General features: G+C 43.0%; 1 protein-coding gene across 1 annotated transcript in view; it reads right to left on the bottom strand.

Annotated features, from left to right (window-relative positions):
* The window catches only part of LOC133348427 (transmembrane protein 132C-like), a 160,756-nt gene extending 147,973 nt beyond the window's left edge, over positions 1 to 12,783 (bottom strand). The window contains exon 1 of the mRNA XM_061561220.1: positions 12,316 to 12,783. Coding sequence (XP_061417204.1) covers positions 12,316 to 12,472 — 157 coding nt within the window. The 5' untranslated portion in view covers positions 12,473 to 12,783. The remainder of the gene's footprint in view (positions 1 to 12,315) is intronic.
* Positions 12,784 to 15,004: the final 2,221 nt, after the last annotated feature.

Genomic DNA, 15,004 nt, shown 5'->3' with positions numbered 1-15,004 from the left:
TGCACAACTTGAGTTCTGGTAACAGAACAAGAGCTGACACGTGTGCAGTGAAGGAGTCACGTGGCCCTCAAAGTGGGCTTTCGGTAATGTGTGCTGCCTAAATTACACTAGTTCGTATTTCTTTCAGATAAAAAACGTCTTTGAAAGATTCCCATTGAATAACTTTCTCTGGTTTTACAAATGATTTTCCAATTTTTTTTATCTGCGGTTATTTTTCTCTCCTAAAAGTCCAATTTTGAGTGCGGTGCTTCGAAGTGATAAAAAAAAATAAGCGGACGATACGTCTCCTTCGTATATATGTCTCGCCACATGAAATAGAAGTATTTATTATGCAACCCATCAGCCGCATGGCCTTCTGGGAGTACTATTTTTCAAAGGAATATATGAGTCAAAATGAAAGGCACTAGTTAATGCAACCCCCATCGGTTAACATTAAAGATAGTACCGTGTTTATATAAAATTCTCTGACGTCAGGTAACTTAGCATTTTGGATCGAGAAAAGACATTTTACTCTGTCAAAATTGGAGGGTAAGTTACGTATAGGCCCCCAAACATTATGGAGTTCTGCATGCGTCGAATTATGTGCGTACCAATTTATCTTTTTCTATTCGTATGCATTGCTTGTAATGGTTTCACGTGACCTCTGCTGCCACGAGAAGCCGCTGCATTCACTGCCACATGTATTAAAAGCAAATATAAGGATTCCTGAATTGAATGACAATTGCTGAATCTTGACAATTCATTAAATTGCAATGGGGCAAATCGTTACAGACTTAAAGGAAGTAAGTGGTCGACCGGCCACGGGGTGGTCCGCAGAACTGCTGCAGATGCTCCAATTTGTTTTAATTCACGACGGATCGTATTCCCCATCCCTTACCCACCCACCCCCAAAAAGTAAAAAAAATCAACACATTCGTCAAGAACACTGTCTTAAACAAATATATACTGTATATAATAGGTGACGTTGTATGTGCTATGAAGAAGGGCCATTGTCCAATACGTCGCCTATTATATATTTCATTATTTTAAGGTTACGGTGTTCTTGATGAATGTGAATTTTTTTTTTATTAATTGTGCATGTACACCGCTGCCAATGCAGCATCAGCATATATAATTTGTAAACATTTTTTTACTCCTCGTTGTGCTAACCATTTCGATTGTTCACAAAGAAGTAAGTGCATACATTTGGTATTCAAATGTACATTTTACCGCTATTTTAGATTGATTTGAAAAACGATGCTCCAGAAAAAATATTCTGGTCTCCAGCAGGTCCAGAAAGGTTGGAAATCACAATCAAACTAAGCTTTAATTTAGTCTGGTATGCATAAATACGTATGTACAGCATGCATTGTGTGTGTAGCCAATTGTTTACTGAAGCATGCTAAATAATTGCTCAATCCGAGTATTTTAAGAGAATAAAAAGTTTGTTTCTTTTACTCAATTTGTATTGAGTTTCATTGCACAAAGACTAAATTGTCTGAGAAAATAATCGTCTTATTTTATGACTCCCCATTTTTTTACCATTAAATCCACAGTAATCCGAGATGCTAACTCGTTAAGACGAAATATATGATACGTCTGCAATGTTTTAACGCAAATGTAGAATTTTCAAAGCCGTTATTAATTCATCCTAATGTTTATTTATAATGTGAACAATACATAAGTAATATTGCTGTTCTGTCCAAAAACATTACTGTACTGTGTGAAGAAACAATATTGGTTAGCATTACATTCCACTTGATTAACAGAAATGGTGATCCATGATAGTTTTGCAACACACATGATAATGTATCGACTTAATATGTATTTTTTTATTAAATTAAGGTGTTTATAGTCTTCCTCTGATAAACCTACATGCTAATGTGAATGTTACTTGGATTTGTCAGTTTCAACTGTGCACAACAATGATTACAGGGTGGCTCTATTAATCTTTTCGTGTTTCTCATGCAATCCAACTTATTAACACCATTACAGCCTCTCCGTGAATATAAAGACGTACAATAATGTGAAATCTAATTTGTATGTTTCACATTTAAACTAGTCGCAATGAAGATTGCAAGTTACGCTTTTTTTTGTCTTTGAGTAATATCTGACTTATTAAACCCGTAATCAATAAGCTAAGCTTTTGAGGTTTCCCACAGCTCGCCATATTGATTGCAGCATCGCTCTTAAGGAATGCACTGCTGTAATGCCTAATTCAAGTGCCTCTAATGTAATTTTTTTTAATGATCCACCCTAATTAAACCTGGTGTTAAAGTTCATCTTCCTATCATTATAAAAGGTAAAGATGCAACCCTGAATTGTGTTGCTCATACAGCTCCTGGAGAAGAGCCTCCACCAGAGGAATGTATAGAGGGCGTTTTTTGCCTACTCTTCCACTCTAGCAAAACGTCACTGCTGATTTAACTGTGGTGTATCCATATTCTTAGGTTTTTTCGGTAAAGTCACGTAGGTAAAACATTTAAATAATAGTTAAAGAAAAATAAAATAAAAATCACGACGTTTCGGAGGCAACACAAGCTTCCGTCTTCAGGTTTTTTTTTTACTTGATACAGCAAGCGTGCTGTGACGGTTCCACCTGAAGACGGAAGCTTGTGTTGCCTCCGAAACGTCGTGATTTTTATTTTATTTTTATTTTACTTTTATAAATTTTGATTTTTTACTTACGTGACTTTACCGAAAAAACCTAAGAATATGAATACTTGCAGTCACGAAAGCTTCAAATCTAGAATGTGGTGTATCCATTTATGGTGCTCGGTGGATTGAGGTGGAGGGATTTAAGAAAATAAAATTTGAGAGCCCTTTAGTAATCCACTTCTGAATAAAGGCTTTTCTGTGCTGTGACATCCATGGCAGTTGTTTTACCATACTTCACCATGCTGGCTAGCAAGGATTGGTAAAGGGATGTTACCACTATACCTTGCCATGACTGGGAATCAAACTCAGATAGTCGGGTTCGTAGTGCAGTGCACTAACCACCGCACGTCTGCTCCACGCGAGTCAGTATTATGCATGATTTATATCTATAGATAAAAAGTAAGTTTAAGATAACTGATACTGTTGTAGAATAGAGTACAACTTCTAGAGCCTTCGAGTCATGACAATAATTTAAACCTGACATTGTGAAAAAAAAAGCTTCACAGTGAATCGGATTCCTCCGGCATAAATAAATATTCTGAATCTGAACTTAGAGTCAGATTCTGAACTTGTAATGTGCACAGTATTCGCTCACTAGAGAAGACAGAAACCAACTCAGAGGTTTCGATTTAAAGCTTTCGTGACTGCAGGGATTCATCTTCTTGGTTCTTTCGGTAAAGTCACGTAGAAGGGAAATAATAAAATAATAAAAATAAAACATAATAAAATAATTCTCACGACGTTTCGGCCACAACGCAAGCAGCCGTCCGAAACGTCGTGAGAATTATTTTATTATGTTTTATTTTTATTATTTTATTATTTCCCTTCTACGTGACTTTACCGAAAGAACCAAGAAGACAACTCAGAGGTGTCAGGAACTACAGACGAGCGGGAAAGGCAGCCACGTGGTGAGCTGGCACCCCCCCTCCCCCCCAAACAACAAAGCTCTGTAGTCCTCTATATGTTAAGGTGTTATCAGACAATGAGTGAGTGTTTACACGTGGAATGAAACCCACGCGTGTAAGGAACACTCCAATCCCATACGGATGTTTGTTGAACTTCTTTCACACCGTACGTAGCCAACCGTGCTCATCAGAGGTGCACCTGAAAGCGTGCGACGCAGTGACTCTGCCTTTGTTCGACGGTTAGCCGGAGTCCGCGTGATTGTTTATCCTCCTCGAGGAGATCAGCACGGTGTTGTGATTCATTTGCGGCAAAGAATGGGTGAAGTCTACAATTTTCTGTACCAGCTTCTCTTGATGCCCACAAACACATTGGAGAGTAAAACATATTTAGAATGATGATAGCATCTCTAACTATACTTTGGAGCTTGGAACATTTCGATAATACCCATCCAGTCGGTATGGGGAAAACATAATATGTAACAATGTGTTTTTATTAAAAAAATATATTTTTGAATGAATTGCAGTGTTTTAGTAGATTGATCAATATTTATTTGCAAAAAGGTTGAGTGGACAAAAAAAAGTGGGACTCAGCGCCGAAACATTGTATCCTTCGCTACATATTCTCAAAAACTGATGGACGTTTATAATATAGTTTTTTGGGGGGTTAGATCGCGTAAGTATAAATGTGTCGTTAAACCCGCCACCACCTGACACAGCCAATTAGTAAGGTTTGTCACGTAAACAGCCTACGTGTTCAACTGATGGACGTTTATTTTGTCAGATATGAAAAATGTCCCTTGAAATGAAGACAAGATACTGTACAGGTCAGGCGTGTGCTGACACATATACGATGCTTTCTCTGGAAGACTTTGCTGTTTTTTCCTGGATTTTTCTGTTTGCGCATAGTCACTTTAAGATGTTTCTTGTTCATGTTTTTGTTTGTTGCGGTTGCACCCGATGCAAGAGCCGAATAGCTCACAGGGCTACACCTAATAAATGAAAACTGAAACATGACGTTTTTAGAATGCTGACACATCACAAGTAGAACAAATGAATACACATGATGGAATATATGGAGATCTAGGAAGTACAGTAAATGCAATCTAGAGCTTGCATTATTCGGACGTGAACACCTTTATACAAACACAGCGTGATTGATACCTGCATTTACTTACGCAGAGCAATTAAAACCATTTGACTATACTTAATACAAAATCTAGACTATACTTAATAACTTAATAAACGCACATGAGCAGAGTGGTGGCAGAGTGGTTCAGGCACTGCAATACGAACCTCGGTGACCTAATTTCGATTTCAATCTACGGCTTCGCACAGTCGTGAGTAGGATGTTCCTCATGACGACCGCTTGTATTGCGATCGAAACGTCGTGATATTTTTTATAATTATTTTTTTTCACTTTATCTTCATTTTTATTATTTTATTGTAATGATTTTTTTCTATCTACGTGACTTTACCAAAAGAACCGTAGAATAGGATGTGAACAGATAGTTGACCCCCCCCCCTTCCTGCTTCTTCACCAACTCGTGTGATCAAACAACACCCATGACTGACAGACACGGCCTTCATCCAGCAGTGGATTGAGGTTGATGTTGCCCACCATATCAAATCTTTCTGTCTCTCATGGAAAGTTGCCATGCAGCTGCTTGCAATTTCCCACTAAGTGAAACCCATCTCCTCCCTCTTTTCCTTTTCTCCTCCATCTCCCCTCCCCTGAAATGAATCTTCAAAATGATTCCTCCTTATTTATATGTACGGACACGAATATTATTAGTTTATAATATCGATCGACAAAGCGGATGTACATGTTTTTTTATATATATTGTAATGTACTCTTTGTTTTTTTCGGTAAAGTCACGTAGGTAAAAAATAAAATAAATGAAAACAACTAAATTAAATCACGACGTTTCGGAGGCAATCACCAACTCAGTGATTTTGGCTGTAACGGTTCCATCTGAAGACGGAAGCTTGTGTTGCCTCTGAACGTCGTGATTTAATTTAGTTGTTTTCATTTTTTTTTACCTACGTGACTTTACCGAAAAAACCAAAGAGTATGAATCCTTGCAGTCACGAAAGCTTCAAATCTAGAATGAAATATTGCGATGTGTCTGCATTCTATATTATATATATGAATAATGTACATCCCCTTGGTTCTTTCGGTAAAGTCATGTAGAAGGGAAATAATAAAATAATAAAAATAAAACATAATAAAATAATTCTCACGACGTTTCGGCCACAACGCAAGCAGCCGTCCTCAGGTGAAGAACAGGTCTGTCTTTCCGACAGACCTGTCTTTTCGACAGACATGTTCTTCACCTGCAGTCACGAAAGCTTTAAATCGAAATGTACATCCCACTTTCTCAATCCACTGCTGGATGACAGAATCCCCACATGCCATGTTGTCAGGGGGGAGGGCCGGAAGTGGTTCCGATGTTACTTGCCACTGATGTCAGACGTGGCCGGGCTGAATCGCGCTGTTGGTGAACTACTCCGCTGCCGCCGTTCTCTCCCGACGTTAATTACAGGGGTTTACGAAAAAGCATTATCCTGAACTGTAGATTATTTACCAGTGGTATATACAGTGCATTATAGATTGTAATTGGTTGCTTAAAATAGGGCATCCACTGGATTTTCCTGCGCTGTTGAAATTGAGAAAACGCTGAGCCTAAAGGTTGGGTTTAATCGTGATATATTTACTTGTGGTACACACACTTCATCTCCATACATCCAGAGAATCTTAAGGTTATTGGGGCCCGATTGATTGAATTACTGTCTCCTAACACCTGATTGTCAATGCTCACTGACATTTGGGAGAAAAAAAATGATTCCACTTATTTGCAGCCCATGTAGCGAAGTGTTTTCCCCGCACAATAATTTTGCGTCTATTAAATAAATGATGTATGATATATGGCATTTGTGCATCACTTTCTTCTTTGACAGAACCATTGTAATGCTACTATGGAGGATGGATGTGAGATTTTGAATGTCATGATGTATCCACAGCTGGATGAATGCCTCCCCAAGCAATCACCATTAATTCCCTCATGGTCAAGCAATGCACCAATCCATCTAAACAAAAACGATTAAAATAAAATATTATATTTTACCAAGTAAGGCCCATTGAGCTATATAACTTTTTTTCAGAAGCAACCTGGCCACAAATTATAGCTCAACGAAGTGGCTTATCATGTGGAAATATATAGCAGCCGAAAAATCTAAACGCATATTTCTAAATGTGAAGGGAAAAACCGAAGGACCTGGAAAAAAATGCACGCGATCACGGGGAGAACATGCAACAGTCTAAACATACAGTTGTCAGGGTCGGCATCGAACCCACGACCTCCTGTATACCAGGTGAGGTAGGTACTATCTCGCCACAGGTCCCACACTCAAGCTTATTTCATCGCTCCATCTCACGGCCACCCTCAACCAATAGCCATCATCCCTTCTGACGATATGAGGAAACTACTGGAGCAATGCACTTTTAAATCTAGATTGAAAACTTATTTTTTTAGAACTGCTTTTTGTTGTTTAGTTTGCCGTCTATCTACGCGCACCTCTGATTCGTACTATTGCCTACATAGAGTGCGACATATGTTCAAAATGAATACATATATGCTCAAACCTACTTGCTTTTTAGATGCAAAACAAAGACGCTCTGAATCGTGCAAGGAGTCGATGAACGTCAACATTCAAGGTGAATACAATACAAAAATGCGACCACTCTTCTGCCATAGAGTGGATCATTGTAATTATAGCAAATACCCGCAGTCATAATTTAACGCAGCATATGTTCAATATTGTTAATGCATATTAATTGCGGAAAAAATTAAGCACGATTCCACCGCAACATCCAGACATCGTTCAATATAATCAGTTAAAGTCTAATCACTTTCTGTGCATGGGAAGCTCAATACAGTACAATGTATTGGCCTGTCAATGGACTCTGACTTTTGGCCTTGTCATGAAACAATGCTGTCATTTAATATGATTAAATATTGCTCTTACGTCAGTTGCCCTCAACGTCCTGCTAAAATTATTAATCTTGTACAAGTAAAATGAAAAAAAAATAACAATTTAACTTTCATGGGGGCACGCGGCGAGAGAGAAAAGTGGATGTTTTGCAAGAGAAGTGGGGCTACAGCGATGAATGGACTTTAGGCTATTGATTGCTTTAATTAAATACAAATCCTGACTTAAAGCTTTGGTGACTGCAGGAATTCATATTCTTTGGGTCTTTCGGTAAAGCCACGTAGATAGAAAAAAAATCTAAATAATAACAATATCACGACATTTCGATCGCAACACATGCAATCGTCTATTTTTCACCTGAAGACGATTGCTTGTGTTGCCATCGAAACGTCGTGAAATTGTTATTATTTGGATTTTTTTTTCTATCTACGTGGCTTTACCGAAAAACCCAAGGAATATGTAAATACAAATGACTGGGAAATGGTAGTTAAAGCGTTAAAACATTTCTCCAGAGGCACTCTAACATCGTGATATATAAATAGAGAGAGTAATGCTACCAACTGAGGCCGAGCAGCATGATGCTCATAATGGTTATTTCCGCTGCTGAACCAAAGATGTACGATGGGCCTGAACTCGATTCGACACAATCGGCAAAGAACACACACGCAAACAAATGAATAATATGACATCTCAGTTATGCAATTATTCTCGTAAAATTTCGTATTTATACAAGCAATGCGCGGAGAATTTTAAACCAGTGGAATTAAAGAACTTCCAAATTCAAAAAATGTTAATATTAAACCAATGTAATTCAGATATACTATAAAAAATAACCTTGCTGTACATAGGTAATCCACTAAGGAGTGTTTGATTGTGTTTGCTGAATAGTCTGTAAGACGTGATAATACAATCCCACCGGTTTATTTACAGTTAGAGGTCTAAAGTAATCGCACACGAGCAGCATTGTACTGCAATGTCCCCACACAAAAGCTGTTAGTCGTTTAAAAGCAAGGCTCCACTCTGCGATAATGATAATAAAACACACTGACTATTTCGACACAATGATCATCATCCATAATCGATCTACTGCTGGACTAAAGCCATTCCCCCGTCGCCTACATTGTCATCCAACCCAGTCTCGCAGTGCACATTGGTTTTTCCTGGTATGCAGAAGGTCGGGGGTTAGATCCCCTACCCTGGCGTCTGCATATTTGGCCCCTTGCATGTATCTCGCCGTGGTCGCGTGGATAATTTTTCTACGGGTACCTCCGGGTTTTCCCTCCACATTTAGAAACCTGCGTTTAGAATATCTGGTTGCTAATATAAATATGCACATGATAAGCCACTTCGTTGAGCTATCATTTGCGGCCAGGTCGTTTCTGAAAAAGTTCAAAGCTCAGTGGGCTTTGCTTGGTAACATAAAAAGAGTTTAGTCTTGTTATTACTTTCATTTTTAGCGATTTGCTTACCTTTCATATATGATGCACTCTTATCGTGTTTCGTATTGTTCGTTGTAACTATCTGTCCCGCCCTTACTGGATATTTGTGAAAAAGACCTTTCTAGCTCATCGGATTCGTCCAGGTATAATTACATATTCTGATTCCGATATGCGCTGACCTCATCTTCATGGTGGTCATCTTTTTAGGCCCCACACTCTCCTTTGTCTGCCATTCTGTCCATTCTGGCCATCATTTCAGCGGTGCCCCGCCAAACTCCACCGACTTATCTTCGCAGTCAATATGATGCTTCTAGTTTGGGTTTCATCCATCCGTTCCTATTTCAATGTCTTAGTTCAACTCCCATCCTGTATGGGAATTACGTACTCCGTTAGGTATTAAACCTGCGTGTGCTGCGCAGGTACAATTATGGGTTAATCGTATGTTTGTGACACGCGGAATGTTGTTTAATTTTTAGTGTTTTTTTCCTTCATATTATTGCTGCTCTACCTTTATTTTAATGCACTCTCTGCGTGTAAAAAAAGCGAGGTGGTGGCAGCCTCATTTCTACTAGGATATTTAGCGATGGTGCCACGTGCACAACCAGACACCCATTCTGCAGCGTTAACGCCATCGTCGATACAAGATGTGTTGGGCAATGGTAGACGACACACACAGACCTATGCTTGGAATTGCTTAGAGGAGACGGCACGAGGAATGAATACTGTGCATGGAATCGAACACACACGTGGCTAGTGGCATCATTCAAACTGTTGAGAAAAGTGAGTGGGGCTTGGGCGTGACAAGTGACGTCCTGAAAGGGAGCAGTGGACGATCGTTAAGAATGACGATGGAGTGGGAGCCAAGGAATGGAACGCGTCTGACAGGAGGACGTTCATCCGGTGAGATGGAACGATGAGTTAATCGGTCCTCCAATTTCACACTCGTCTCATTGCATATCGAGACAATTGTAGACCGCATATACATTTATAAGCCCCTATTTAAGCCACACATGGAAGTGCCATCGTAGCACATGATGATGAAGTATCCTTTGTAAACAAATTCCACCAGCATCACCATTCCTTAAAAATAAAATTTCACGGCAAGGCAATTCACCCGCAGTGCGATACTCTAATGCCTAGCGGGGTGGTTTTTTTGTTTATAGTAAACAGCTTCGAACTGGGACACACGGTTCACTGAAATGTGGTTTCAAGAGAAGTCCACGTGGCGATTTGTCTGCTGGTCAATTTGCTTGACGTTAGCAGCGGTAGAGGCCCCATTAAACGTCGCGGCGTTTCAAAGCCACGCAGCGCAGCCTTGATATGAAATGAGAGAGAAACAAAAAATGAAAACCTCACCAAATTCAGGGCGGACACTACAGGTGTTTGTTAATCCATGGAACAGGTTGTTTACAATGTGTGGAGTCGGCGTTGACGTCCCTCAAGAAGTAGAAGACACCAGCTGCTGTTCGAGCTTTGTACACTTCAAAAAGCATATGGCACATATCAGTTGCAATAAACTGTGCAAACAATTGGAATGTACATCTAAGCCGGTGTTTGTTTGAAGGTTAACCTAAAGACTGCACGAGTCTGAATTGTATTTGTTTTCCATAGGGCATTAACATGGACACGGTTTAATCTGAAAAATAAAAGAAGCTCAACGTTAAGCCTAAGGTTTACATTTTGCATACGACCCAGACATGGTTTGCCATTCCAGTGAAGTGAAATTTATTGCAAGGGTTATTGTCTGTGTAATAGAATGACACACTGTAGATAAAATCGCGTATTTCATTAACTGCACTAATAGTTACAACTCTACCCTACTAGAATGCAATTGCCCAGAGCATTTGTAAATGCATTTCAGAGAGCACAACTAGAGCTTACAGAAGGTCATGGGATTATGTTAGTCTTAGCAAGAACTTCATTTGCATTATCCCGTTGGTTTATAAAATGATATTAAAACCCCATACAAGAAACAACAATGCAGGCCAAGACATGCAGCAAGATTTAATGAGTGTGTATTGGTCGCTATAGCTAACGGCCACATCCGCACTAACGTTGTCCAATCGGTCATTTCATTAGATTCACACTCTAATAATATTTCGTGCAATTTGAATTTGTCGTTGCTTCGCAACACCATTTCATCCTGGGCCACACATTGTTCTCGCGAATTCCCTCGTTGCACCAAAGTTACAGCCGCGAAGCAAGGTCGGACCATTAAACATCTATAAACCACATTCTAAAGAATCCCATTACACGCAAGCGAGTGTACCAACTCAGCAACGGCTTAAGACTCATAACAGTAAATATCTGCCGCGTTGCTTCTGATTTCTGTTGTGCCCCTTGCCCACCCTCCCCCTCGGACCCCACCTATTGCCAGCAATGGCAAACGTACGGCGCTCGCACGCGCACAACGTTAGCGCATCAAATAGTGAAGAACCACTTTGTATTCAAAGGCTGTCGCAACAATTTTTCTGTTCCCCGTCAAAGCGCTCGGGTCAAGCGCTCGGACTGGTGCGGAGATAATTTATAAAGTGCGGTGCGAAATGAAGCGGGGGGGGGGGGCTTCTTTAACGGATGCCCTCTGTGAATGCCGATGCAAATTGGTGGTTCTCGCGTGCGCGCCAAGCTCTTCTCATCCCCCTCCTTCTCATTCACAAAAGCCCACCCTCCCCACCCCAACAACTTTTTGTTCCAAACGCATCACACACGGTCGCGGAAAGAGGGATGTAAACATGCCGTGTGCACGTAATTAAAGACGCGCGTCACATCGTTCTCAACGCCACCGGCGGTGGCACTTTTGTTTGGTGACGATCACGATCGCGACGTGCGATTGGCCGCGGAGAGGACACTTTGACGTCGGTCGCGAATTTCGACAAACGAAAAGTCTCGTCAAATATTCGCACGTAATCTGGACCACCTCCAGCCGAAAACAAGCACACTTCTGTTATAAGCAACACGCACGCTTGACACCACACTGGTGGCCCGGATGGCAACTTCTGATACGAGCACACATCGGAAATAAGCACGCACGCACATCCTGCCTCCCACCGAGAGGTGTGTGCTCGTTCATATGCAAGCCTTCCACGGCTTACGGGAAAGAATGCGGTAGCAAAGTTGCCCTTTTATTGTGATGCAAATTTCTCAACGATGCGCAACGCGTCTCGACTGCTCTGGCACCTTCACGCGCGGCACTCAAAAGTGCCCCATTTTGACAAGAAAAACAGAGCGCGCCCGTCACAATCGCAACGGCAACAGCCGACAGATGAACACCCACACACCCACACCGGGCACAGCAGTGAATGCCTGCCTGGCTGGCTGTCTGGCTGCGCAAGTTTCAATCTTACCTCGAGCCAAGATCAGCAGCAGCACGTGCAGCGTGGCAGTCGTTGGGACACAAGAGCGACTGCAGCAGCAGCAGCGGCGGCGGCAGCAGCGCAGCTCCCTGCGTGGCGGCATCGTTCCACCGCCACCTCCGCCGACAACCGTACCGAGAATCATCATCACCACCACCACCACCACCCACCACCCACCACCGCCACCACTCCAGCTACCACCGCTAATCCAGCCCGCGCGAGCTGCGGACGTGAAGGGCTTGCGCAGCGAACGTCTTCGGAGAAAGGGGGAGTCGCATGCACGGGGTTCCAGCACTCGTGCAGCGCAACTCCGGCTACCCGCCACTTCTCGTTGTCCGCTTAGCGGCGGGATGAGCGCAGCTGCGGCGAGAGAGGCGCGAGTTCGTCCCTGCAGACGCCCACATTGGGGGGGGTGGTGGGGGTCCACGCTCGCGTGGTGGGCACAGGGCGAGCGATTGCCACCTCCCCTCCCTTCACTCCCCTCCCTTCCCTGCTGCAATGCGAGGGAATGGAAGAATCCGAAAATCTCGATATTAGGCTGGCACAAGTGGCGATGAGCTACTTGATACTCGGAGGAGTTTGCGCGTGTGTGCGCGTGTGTGACCGAGTTGTGTGCGTTATGCGTGTCGGTGCGCGCTACTCGGCTTAGCTGTTCCAGAGATTGTGCGTGTGGTGTGTGTCGCTCTTCCCTAGCACGTGTGTTGTGTGTCTCGCTACACCATCTCTGCTCTTGCCTAGCGCGTGTGTTGTGTGTGTGTGTTGCTACACCATCTCTGCTCTTGCCTAGCGCGTGTGTTGTGTGTGTGTGTTGCTACACCATCTCTGCTCTTGCCTAGCGCGTGTGTTGTGTGTGTGTGTGTTGCTATACCAGCGCGTGTGTTGTGTGTGTGTGTGTGGCTACACCATCTCTGCTCTTGCCGAGCGCGTGTGTTGTGTGTGTGTGTTGCTATACCAGCGCGTGTGTTGTGTGTGTGTGTTGCTACACCATCTCTGCTCTTGCCTAGCGCGTGTGCTGTGTGTGTGTGTTGCTATACCAGCGCCTGTGTTGTGTGTGTGTGTTGCTATACCAGCGCGTGTGTTGTGTGTGTGTGTGGCTACACCATCTCTGCTCTTGCCGAGCGCGTGTGTTGTGTGTGTGTGTGTGTTGCTATACCAGCGCCTGTGTTGTGTGTGTGTGTGTTGCTACACCATCTCTGCTCTTGCCTAGCGCGTGTGTTGTGTGTGTGTTGCTATACCAGCGCCTGTGTTGTGTGTGTGTGTTGCTACACCATCTCTGCTCTTGCCTAGCGCGTGTGTTGTGTGTGTGTGTGTTGCTATACCAGCGCGTGTGTTGTGTGTGTGTGTTGCTACACCATCTCTGCTCTTGCCTAGCGCGTGTGTTGTGTGTGTGTGTTGCTATACCAGCGCCTGTGTTGTGTGTGTGTGTGTTGCTACACCATCTCTGCTCTTGCCTAGCGCGTGTGTTGTGTGTGTGTGTGTTGCTATACCAGCGCGTGTGTTGTGTGTGTGTGTTGCTACACCATCTCTGCTCTTGCCTAGCGCGTGTGTTGTGTGTGTGTGTTGCTATACCAGCGCCTGTGTTGTGTGTGTGTGTGTTGCTACACCATCTCTGCTCTTGCCTAGTGCGTGTGTTGTGTGTGTGTGTTGCTATACCAGCGCGTGTGTTGTGTGTGTGTGTGTGTTGCTATACCAGCGCGTGTGTTGTGTGTGTGTGTGTGTTGCTACACCATCTCTGCTCTTCCCTAGCACGTGAGAGCGCAATGAGATAGCGGTCTCAGCGGTGCCGGCATTGACCTCGGGCGCGCCGCTAGTCCCGCCCCGGCCACACGGAGCCCACAGTCAGACTTAGTATTTTGAACCTGACCGTGAATTCCAACTCTCAATCAATGCATCTCCGCTAAAGTCGACGAGATGTAATAAAAGCGGCCCTGCGGTTGCTGTTGGTGGTTCCCCCCCCACCACCACCCCCCGTTACTATCACAATGCTTTCATTTCACGCCGGGATATTCCGAAACGCTGTTTCCAAGAATAATGTTGTGGCACGACATATTCATCTGGCCATGTATTATCTTACTCTTTGGGTGTTTCGGTAAAGTCACGTAGATAGAAGAAAAAGAATACAAAAAATCGCGACGTTTCGATCGCAACCAATCGTCCTCAGGTGATTTTTTGGCTATATTTTAGAGTATGAATTCCTGCATTCACGAAAGCTTTAAGTCAAGATGTATTATCTTCTCTTCATCAAACAGTGGATTGCAGTAGTATTGGAATACAGGGTACAATTATCCAGGATTGCGGGCTTACCTTGTTACTCTAAGTGCTAGTGCCTTATGCCGATATAATCCTTACTCCCACTGAAAGCCAACCTTTGCTGGCAGAATTCTGGAAAATTTCGAGTTAACAAATTAAGCCAAAGGCACCGGGGTGCACAAACGTGCGCGTGTTCCAAAATCACTACCATTGTCTCCATCATGAACAATTCGCGTATCATTGAATCAAAAAAATAAAAACGACGTTGACAGATCGAGAGGAGTGCGTGCTCATCGACTCCGGGCATTCATTCACGCCGTGTTTCGCGAATGCATATGCATAGAGCACCCTGACCGCCGCGCGTTCACAGGATCGGCTCGGACATTCTCGGGAGGGATGGGTGAAGAAGAGGGGAGAGAGAATTTGGATC

This window comes from Lethenteron reissneri, chromosome 27 (genome assembly GCF_015708825.2).
Source record: "Lethenteron reissneri isolate LAM-NWPU_2019-01 chromosome 27, ASM1570882v1, whole genome shotgun sequence".
NCBI classification, from domain to species: domain Eukaryota; kingdom Metazoa; phylum Chordata; class Hyperoartia; order Petromyzontiformes; family Petromyzontidae; genus Lethenteron; species Lethenteron reissneri.
This window is presented reverse-complemented; position numbering and strand designations above follow the sequence as displayed.